Genomic DNA, 10012 nt, shown 5'->3' with positions numbered 1-10012 from the left:
TGTTTTCATCTACTCTTTTTCTATTTACATCTACTTACTATTGTTCATGGACTTTAGGTAGGAATTTGCATCCAAAATCCCATGTTGTTTGACAATTGCATCAATAACATATAAATCATTACTGTACGCAAACTGAAAACTAAAAACATGACAACTTAGGTGTGCATAATAAAGAATAAGTCTCTCTTTTGCACAATACATTAAAAATATATCTTGACAATTAGAGTGAAAAAAAAAAACTAACGCAAGACATCTTTAGGGGCACGTAGTTCCCCTAATTAAAAAGATGCCTCTACCACACACACGAGTGCGTGTGGAGAGACTAGTTTTAAAATAGGGTGAAGTGTTGATTTAATCCTTGAACAATCACCTCAGTGAAAATTAGGTCCCTAAATTATTTTTTGGGTAAAATAAGTCCCTAAAATCATTAAAAATTGTTTATTTCATCCATACTATTATATTCAAAGCTATTTTATTCAAATTTTCATCAATTTAAGTCACTTGACATACTTTAGAATGTAATACAATACTTTTCTCCCCCATAAGCCTTTAACATTTCATATAAGTTGTGAATCTAACATCTAATTACCCTCTAAAGTTAACTCCATACACTATTTTTTTATGGAAAATTACCAATCTACTCTCAAATGTGTATCAGGACACACCCCGACTGAAATCAAGGTGTGCTGGCCATCACGTCCAACCAAAGGTATCAATGGGTTCCTGAGCTTGCAAGGAACTCAAAAACACCAACAATGATCTCGATCCGTGCCTGAAATGGTTGATTTAGGTGATGTTTGTATGACTTGTACAGGAATGCAGAAAATCCGAGAGGGAGGAGAGAGATAAGGGTCAACGACATTGTTTGGGTGTGTGTGTGTCCAGATGGTAGCCACCATCCAAAAACAAATCACCCATGACACCAACTAATGTCCAAGGGCAAATGTCCAAGGGCAAATGTCCAAGGGCAAAATCGTCATTTCATGCCATCGATAAAATAATTCAAGACGGGTTGTCGCATATCACATGCAAGTAACATGATTTAAAGAGACAGAAAATTGAATATAGAAGCTTCAAATCTAAAATTAGGGATGCAATTTTTATAATTCAAGGACTAATTTTTCTAAAAAAAATAATTTAAGGATTTAATTTTCACTTAGATGAGGAAATAAATTGATAACTCACCCTTTAAAAATAAACCCAAACCAGCCCAAAGTTTGAACTTTGAAATTTGAAAGTTGCACGCAAAGCGGGAATGAAAAGCTCCTGGTGGAAAGGCCGCAAACATGAAAAACAAAAAGTAAAATTTGAAAAGATGTCATATTCACTTGGGAAATGGCGGAGAGGAAAAGCAGCAAAAAACCAGAGAGTCTAAACGACAGCCACTATCGTCTCCTTCAAGACCTCCTCTCTCCTCCTCCTGCTGCTGCTAATCCTTCTTCGACCCCCGCCGGTATTATTAACGCTAATAAACACTTGACTTTCTGCCCTCCTTAATTACTGTATTTATTTTCGTTAATTTTATTTTGAATTTTTTTTGTTGGGTAATTCAGCAGAGGACGATAAAGTGGAAATGGAGGACCTGAAGCCACCGATCGAAGGCCAACGTGTTCGCAACCTTCCTCATTTCTCACTCACAGATTTTGAATCTTCTCCTGGTAATCGCTCTTCGCTTGCCCACTATCTGTTTGATTAAATGCTCATGTGACTGCAAAACCCCAAATTGCATTTGTTCTTACATTTCGTTTTTGTTTTCGTTTCTGGAATCAATTTTAGAAGAAGAAAAAACCACAAAGATTAAGATTGAAGGTAGACGCCGTCTTTGTAAAGTTTCTTATCGTGCTGACAGTGATCTTGCTGACAAACAACCGGTTCTTGATAAGCCCAACATTTCTGGCATTGCTGATTATGAATCACTGGCAGTCCCGAAAAGGAATCCAAGTACGACTAGTGCCAATGCTGGTGGGAACGAGATTAGGGATATTCTTGATGACTTGAGCTCGAGGCTTGAGTTTCTGTCAATTGAGAGGAGGGTTGCCAGAAAAGCAGACATTGTTGAAGGTTCTAATGTGTCTGAAACCAAGGGCGAGGAGGCAGATGCTTATTTGCCGAGTGGACAATTTGGTGATAGTTATGTGAACAGGCTGCCTACAAAACATGATGGTCAAAAGAAAATAAAGACTTTATGGGTGGATGAGAAACCAAAAACCGTGGCACGTCCCATTGTTCCTAAAGTTGGAAAAAGAGAGGTTGATGATGAGGATGACTGTGTATTTTTGAGCGGCAATAAGATAGTTAAAATATCAGGGAGTCAGAGTGGTAAGGTTCAAGAGCGCTATGAATCTGATGAGCTTATTGTAATCAATGATTCTACTGATGATTGTGCTCTGGAGACTGATAGTTCTATTACTTTGAGTGGTCTCACATCTACTTACAAGTTGCCAGGGAAGATTGCGAGGATGTTGTTTCCGCATCAACGTGATGGCCTAAAGTGGCTATGGTCTCTGCATTGTCAGGGAAAGGGTGGAATCTTAGGTGATGACATGGGCTTGGGCAAAACGATGCAGGTAAAGAAAGCGGATGCATTAACAGATACATTACTTTGGTGACTTTTTCTTCTTTTTTATATTATTTATAGAACACAGATACATTACTTTGGTGCCCTTTTTCTTCTTTTGTATAATTTATAGGTACTAGTTTTATCTTATTGCAGATTTGTAGCTTCTTAGCAGGATTATTTCATTCACAGTTGATTAAAAGAGTTATGGTTGTGGCCCCTAAAACACTGCTTTCCCATTGGATTAAAGAATTATCATCTGTGGGTCTCGCTGATAAGATAAGAGAGTGAGGCTGCTTGGTCTTGTTTCTCATGTGATTAAGTTATCATGTCTGTAAGAAAGCCAAATAGTAATCACTTGCTTGTGCTTCTATGTAGGTATTATGGGACTTGTGCCAAGGCTCGAAAATATGAGCTTCAGTATGTATTTCAGGTAATTCCTCTATAATATAAATAAATCAAGTGATTGATGTGTCCTTTTGTCCAATCAAAATCATAGTCAACATTTTTGTTTCTTTTTTCATAAAGATTGGTTGTCTTAAGAGTAGAGGAAAACAACAAAGAGGTTGGTTAAGGAGACAAACCCGAAACCCAAAAAAACTCTGAAACCATAAACAAATTCCAAGCATTTAATCTAAAGATGCAATATATTTATGGAAATGATAAACACACCCTTTTTAGCCTCTTACACACCCTTGTCTAATCCTAGCTGTTGATTCTATTTGCGTACACTTGTAGTATGACTTTGGCTGCACTTTTTTTTTTCTTTTGTAATAAGAATGTGCTTAAATTCCATATGATTTTTTCCTCACTTTTCACTGCTTTTCTCGTAGGACAAAGGCATTCTTCTCACAACTTATGATATTGTGCGGGTTAACTCAAAATCTTTAAGAGGGGGTGAATATGCTCATGATGATGGAAGTGAAGATATCATATGGGATTATATGATACTTGATGAGGTGAGAATGCATATGCTACTTTCTTTGAGTAATTGACTGTTATTATTTTCTCTAAGGGAAAATTATAGCTTATATTAAGTATCATCATGCAAAAGAAAGCTTATCAGTCATCTCAATTACCCGGCCTCTCACATACCATAGTGCAGGGTCCCGTCTAAGAGGGAGCCTTGTTTCCTTGTATATGTCATGTATTGATCAGGGATATACTATGATAAAACATACATGTTTAATTAGTGAATTACTGCTTGTTTAGTATTTCCTAAATTTTATTTTGAAAGTGGCATCTTTTCAAGAAATTTTATTGGTTTTACGGATACTTTCAAGCAATTGTTCTTTCAGATATATAGATGTCTTTGAAATTATTAACAAAATGACCTTGCGTTATTTAGTTTGTATGTTTGAAAATTTTCACACCTTGGTGTTTCATCCAATCAATTTCCTTGCTTGTCTCAATTGAATGTTCACACTCCTGTACTCACATGCATTGAAAACACCAAATTATACTTCTAAAGTTCTTAGTTGCCTGTTTTAAGTAAGGGAAACTAGATTTCTTTATCTGAAAAGTGCATGAAACAACGTAATCTATTTGGGTAAGAACTTTCTTTTCTTGCATATATATAACTTTTAGTTTGATGGACCTATTTATATCTCAGGGACATCTCATAAAGAACCCTAGTACACAAAGAGCCAAAAGTTTGCTTGAGATACCTTGTGCCCATCGCATTATTGTAAGTGGCACACCATTGCAAAACAATCTGAAGGTCAGCTTCATATTTTCCATTATTGTTCCATTTTTTTTTATGTTTTAAACAAAAACCAACATATAATTCGTATATTTTTTGTACTTTTAACTGTCAAAATAGGAGTTATGGGCCTTGTTCAACTTCTGTTGCCCTGAGCTACTGGGTGACAAGAAATGGTAGTAATTTCCTCCATGCTGTGGTTGCCTTGAGTTATTTTTCTCTTTCTGTATGAAACTCTCAACTTTTTTTTTCAGTTTTAAGGAACAGTACGAGTCTCTCATTCTTCGTGGAAACGAGAAAAATGCTTTGGATAGGGAAAAGTGTATTGGTTCGACGGTTGCAAAGGTAATGATACCATAAATGTTTTGATATGCTTTGTATGACTTGTTATCTTGTAATTTTATTTTGCTTTCTATCTTACAAGGTTATGGACCAAATTGTTTCAGCTGTTTGTTTATGTTGTATCTCCTATCTAGTTAGTGAATGTGGCTGTAGTGACATACTGAGAGTTGTACTCATGATTGTTTATTTATTCTAAATTTTTGACTATTTCAGTTGTCTGATAATATTACTTGTTATATATTTGCTGCAAACTATGTTCCTACTATGTCTGATAATATTAATGAGAAAAATTTGTTACATTTTATTACAGGAACTAAGAGAACGTATTAAACCTTTTTTTCTGCGTCGCTTAAAGAATGAGGTATTTAATGAAGATAATGACCAAACAAGTGCCAAACTTTCTAAAAAGAACGAGATCATTGTTTGGTTAAGATTGACCGGCTGTCAGGTTTGATGTGCTAAGCTCCATGATATTCTTTTAATCCTTCATAGTAGTTTCAGGTATTATTTGTATGTTTCTCAAGTTGATCATATATGTGGTATAGCGGAAACTATATGAAGCTTTTCTAAAGAGTGAGCTGGTTCTTTCTGCTTTTGATGGCTCCCCGTTGGCTGCTCTTACGGTACGTTTATAGTTCTTAGTTCGTTTTACTGCTTATTTCTAAAGCAACTAGTTCTGAGGAAAGTCAAAACCAGTTAAATGACAGAAATTTATTTTATGAGTTTCTTCTGTATAGTTGAAACTGAATGAATGGTACCTTGCTTTTAAATGATTCTCCATTGCTTTTCTTATAGTTAATGAAAATAGGAGAATCAATTAATAAATGGTTGATTGAATTATCTTTAATTTCATTTTTGGAGCTTGATTTTGTCTATCTGAAGTTAGAGTACTCTATCACGCTAAGTAATTTGATGGTGTGCTGCAAAGGAATTGTGCATGAACTTGTTTTCAATATTTTTAACAGTGTCAAAATTTTCCTTTTTTTATTTTGGTAAGCGCTGTTGTATTGCTAGGTTACATGCTGTTATTTCATATACTGTGCTTGGGGTAGCTGGATACGTTGGAATGAAAATAGATTGTGGTTTTTGTACGATAAAATATATACTTATATGAATAAATTTTTGTGAAGGTATGATGTAAATGTTAAAGTAAACTATGATTAACCATTGAAAAAATTAATTATCTCTTACTTATGTATAAGAAATTCAAATTTCGCTTCATGTTAGTTTTTTTTCTTTTTTTTTTGTTTAACCTGTTTGTCCTTGGATGATTTTGGATCAGAAGTCCAGGACAAATATGGTTGTTGCTCTCCATGTTTTAGAAGATAATACTTTAGGTTGTCAGTTCTCTTGTCATGATACTAATTGTCAAGGACTGTTTGATATGAACTAGATCCTGAAGAAAATATGTGATCATCCACTTTTATTGACAAAGCGAGCTGCTGAAGATGTACTAGAAGAGATGGATTCAATGTTGAAGCCAGATGAAACTTGCATGGCAGAAAAATTAGCAATGTACATAGCAGATGTCGCTGACAGAGAGGACTTTGATGAAAAGCATGCCAACCTGTCATGCAAAATATCTTTTATATTGTCTTTACTGGTAAGAGTGTAATGTCTTTATAGATTTGATGCTTTTAATGTTTTTATGCGTTGGTTGACATAATTTTAAATGGAATGGATGGTGTTCAATGACCTTTTATACAGGAAGACTTAATTCCTCAGGGGCATAATGTTCTTATTTTCTCACAAACTCGAAAGATGCTTAATCTTATTCAGGTTAGCCATTTAAAATAATGTTACTAGTAAACTAATGATACGAATTCTTTCGGTACTTAAATACATGGTCATTTCATGCGATAATTCAATGTTTTCGTTACTGAGGAAGATTAATTTCTTGGAATTTGTGCAATTCTGGATGACTTGTTGCATGCCAACTAGGTGCTCACCAAATTTAATAGTTTATGCCAACTAGGTGCCAACTTGGCATATAAATGTTCGAGGATTGTCAAATATTCAACCTGTCTTTACTTGGATAAGATAATTTCAGTTCAAGCTTCTCATGGAGACTTCCATGCCTGCGATTTTGATTTGAGGACATCTTTTCCAAGTAGAGAAATTTGATGCAGGAGCAATATGAAATTGAGGGCACACTTTCCTGAATTGAAAAGCTTTTCAATTGATGAATAGTCAAGTTGGATTATTTAAATATATCTGAAAGTATATTCTTTGAGACTTCAAATTTGTCAAGTTAATTATTCATGGATAACGTTTATTTACAGGAATCACTAGTATCCAATGGTTACGAGTTCGTACGCATTGATGGAACCACAAAAGCTATTGACAGAATGAGGGTTGTTAATGTAAGTGTTCTAAATCATCTAAATCAGCAGAAGTGTAACAATAATGGTAAAAATGTTCCTGAAATCATGTTGATTTTATGAGTAGGATTTCCAAGAAGGTAATGGAGCTCCCATATTTCTCCTGACATCTCAAGTAGGTGGTTTGGGCCTTACACTTACAAGAGCAGATCGTGTGATAGTAGTTGATCCTGCTTGGAACCCGAGGTGTTCTCTTATACTTTTTTTTTTTCCTGGTTTTCTACAAATGTGCAGTTCTGCTCTAAGTTTAGATTCATGTGTGAGCAATATGTCCTTTGCATTTATTTGCACTCTTTTAGTTGTATCTATTTTTAACTTAACAAGGATATAAATTGCATAAGTTGTGGTTCCTAATTTGTTGTTATGGTTCTTATATTTGCAGTACGGATAATCAAAGTGTGGATCGTGCATATCGAATCGGGCAAAATAAGGATGTCATTGTGTACAGATTAATGACTTGTGGGACTGTTGAAGAAAAGATATACAGAAAACAGGTAAGAGATTGCTTTCCAAGCTACTTATATTCAATGGTATGAATGCAGGATTTAGCAATGCTTAGATAAGTGTTACTGGGCCCTGTATTAGGGTTTCTGTAGATTTTGCAGGAAATTGAGCATAGATGTTTAAATGATTATAGTACCTATGTGTTTGACACAACAATGCCGTTGGACCTCATTTGCCATGGTGTGACAGCCTGCCTTTTATCTCCCTGTTTGGATACTTTTATTGCACGTGGTTCACTCCTTCATTATTTGATTAATTTTGTATAACAACCTCATATTAATTCTTCAAAACATTGTGTAGATATACAAGGGGGGATTGTTTAAAACTGCGACCGAGCATAAAGAACAGATTCGGTACTTTAGTCAGCAGGTGAATTCTAAAGTTGTAATTGTTGCTATAGTGAGAAATTTAAGATTCTTAACCTTAGTAAAATGCAACTTTCTATACTGAACTTCTTTTACTGTTTTAGGATCTCTGTGAACTTTTCAGTCTTCCAAAAGAGGGTTTTGATGTATCCCCTACTCAGCAGCAACTATATGAGGAGCACGATCGCCAGCACACAATGTATGGAATATTACTTGTATGCCGTAGTGTTTAGTAATAACTGTTGTAATAGCCTTTCTGTGACTTGATGCAGTAGTGTTATTAACTTAGTATAACTAAATTAAAGAGCAAGCACTGACTAGCAAGGATGTTTGTGATACTTATAGTATTTGAATAAAGAATATTACTTGTATGCGTTAGAATTTTTGCTGCAAAGAAGTTTTTTTTTATTTGTATCTCAAATGTGTTCAAAAGCATTTCCTTTTTGAACGCGACTTTGAAAGTAGAAACTCCATTCATTATTTACTTGTCATTCTACTATTTACTGTAGGGACAAGTACTTCAAGTCCCATATCGAGTTCTTGGAAACTCAAGGTATAGCAGGAGTCAGTCATCACAGTTTACTCTTCTCCAAGACAGCACCTCTGCCTGTTGCCGAAGGAGTAGAAGACGAAGTTGAAAGGTGAAACCCATTTATTTCATTATCTTTCTATTAAGGTTCTATGCTTCATGGATTGTAACAACAGATTGTTTTTTTGTCTTTCTTTGAAATCTTATCTGGTTTACTTTGCTATTGTGGGCACAGAATCAGAGGAGCTTCAAATGCAGGAAGTTCATTTTCAAGTTCTTTACAAGAACGCAATGTGAATGGGTAGAGCTCTACGAAACATGGCTCTTATATCATTTGAGGACAGAAAAATAAAGTTATTTCATGTGATGAAATTTCTGGTTTCCATTGTTGACAGGGCTGAATATGCTTTCAAACCAAAGGATTTAATCTTAAACAAGAAGCCTTCTTCACCAATTGATGCGGGTAAATTGACAGAAGCAGAGATTAAACAAAGAATCAACAGGCTGTCACAAACTCTTGCAAATAAGGTATTCTTACACATCATCTTCTTTGGTTAGCAATTTAGGCCTGGGTGAAGATGTTCAGAATCTATTCAGTTTAGTCGAGATAATCAGATAGAAAGGGATGTAAAAATCAGTTGCGTATGGTTGTCGCAATTCTTATTAATTGATTTGGCGTTGTGACTAACAATGTCTGCAGGCATTGGTTTCAAGATTACCAGATAAGGGGGAGAAAATACAAAAGCAAATTGGTGAACTAAATGCTGAGCTTTATAGACTTGGTACAGGGGAAGTGGAGGGAAATGAGAGAAATGTTATCGACTTAGATGATATAACTGGGGAGTTCCAAAGGGTGGTGATATAAGACAAGATGTCGTTCCAGTTTTATCAGATGTCCCCAAGGGGATGCTGATGTAAGACAATGTGACTGATCTGAGCACTGTAACGTGGAAACAGAAAACGTTGTCATTGTAATAACATGCTGTTATTATGTTTCGGATAATACTTAGGTACCGACTGATCTTTGGTTTAAGACAGTCGGCTGAATATACAAATTGTCAAATACTACTGGCTTTTGAATGACTAGTTCTATCTCTGTCGATTATGAAATCGTTTGTCGTGATAAATTTATTCTTAATTTATTTATTGGATTGCAACAAGTCTCATATGGAAGTCTCCAAGTCATTTGTGTCTAGGGGCTATGCTTATTATGGATAGGTGATTGATCCCGTTTTTGTTCACAACTTTCATACCTCTCCAATCTAGGAATGTATATTTGGATATTTAAACTTCTTTTGCATCTGTTCTACATATTTATTGACATAAATTAAAGGGCCAACTACATTTTACACCCTTCATGTTTTATGTGATTTTCAAAATGAGTTATGAGATTTTAATTTTCTTGCATTGCACTCTCTAGATTTTAAAATTGTATCAATATATACATTTCATTCATTAGAATGTTTAAAATTTCGTTTGACAATTCGAACTGTATTAGTTATTTAAGTCAAATATGATAATTTGTTCATCTGATTAAATTAGTCGGGCATTTTAAAAAAATTGTTAATAAAATGAAAAAAAGAAAGGAAAAAATTGATAAAATAATCGATGAAGGGGCACTGCCCTTTCTTT

The 10012-nt window shown here is 34.8% G+C and overlaps 1 protein-coding gene across 2 annotated transcripts; it reads left to right on the top strand.

Moving 5' to 3' along the window:
• The first annotated feature begins 1234 nt into the window (after window positions 1–1234).
• Window positions 1235–9490, top strand: LOC103966753 (protein CHROMATIN REMODELING 24). 2 transcript variants are annotated; one of them, XM_009379958.3, is made up of 22 exons: window positions 1235–1453; window positions 1557–1658; window positions 1777–2567; window positions 2714–2844; window positions 2936–2990; window positions 3391–3516; window positions 4170–4277; window positions 4380–4435; window positions 4514–4604; window positions 4912–5049; window positions 5147–5224; window positions 5995–6204; window positions 6309–6380; window positions 6884–6964; window positions 7050–7168; window positions 7365–7476; window positions 7787–7855; window positions 7956–8050; window positions 8361–8492; window positions 8616–8681; window positions 8776–8908; window positions 9081–9490. In XM_009379958.3, the coding sequence occupies exons 1-22, from the start codon at window positions 1336–1338 to the stop codon at window positions 9243–9245; spliced, it is 3048 nt and encodes a 1015-aa protein (XP_009378233.2). In that variant the 5' UTR covers window positions 1235–1335; the 3' UTR covers window positions 9246–9490. The 2 variants fall into 2 exon arrangements, with proteins under 2 accessions (XP_009378233.2, XP_018507781.2); XM_018652265.2 differs by having other exon boundaries at window positions 1554–1658.
• The last annotated feature ends 522 nt before the right edge of the window (window positions 9491–10012 follow it).

This window comes from the organism of the source record quoted next, unplaced genomic scaffold (genome assembly GCF_019419815.1).
Source record: "Pyrus x bretschneideri cultivar Hongxiangsu unplaced genomic scaffold, Pyrus_bretschneideri_v1 Contig80, whole genome shotgun sequence".
Classification (NCBI taxonomy): domain Eukaryota; kingdom Viridiplantae; phylum Streptophyta; class Magnoliopsida; order Rosales; family Rosaceae; genus Pyrus; species Pyrus x bretschneideri.
This window is presented reverse-complemented; position numbering and strand designations above follow the sequence as displayed.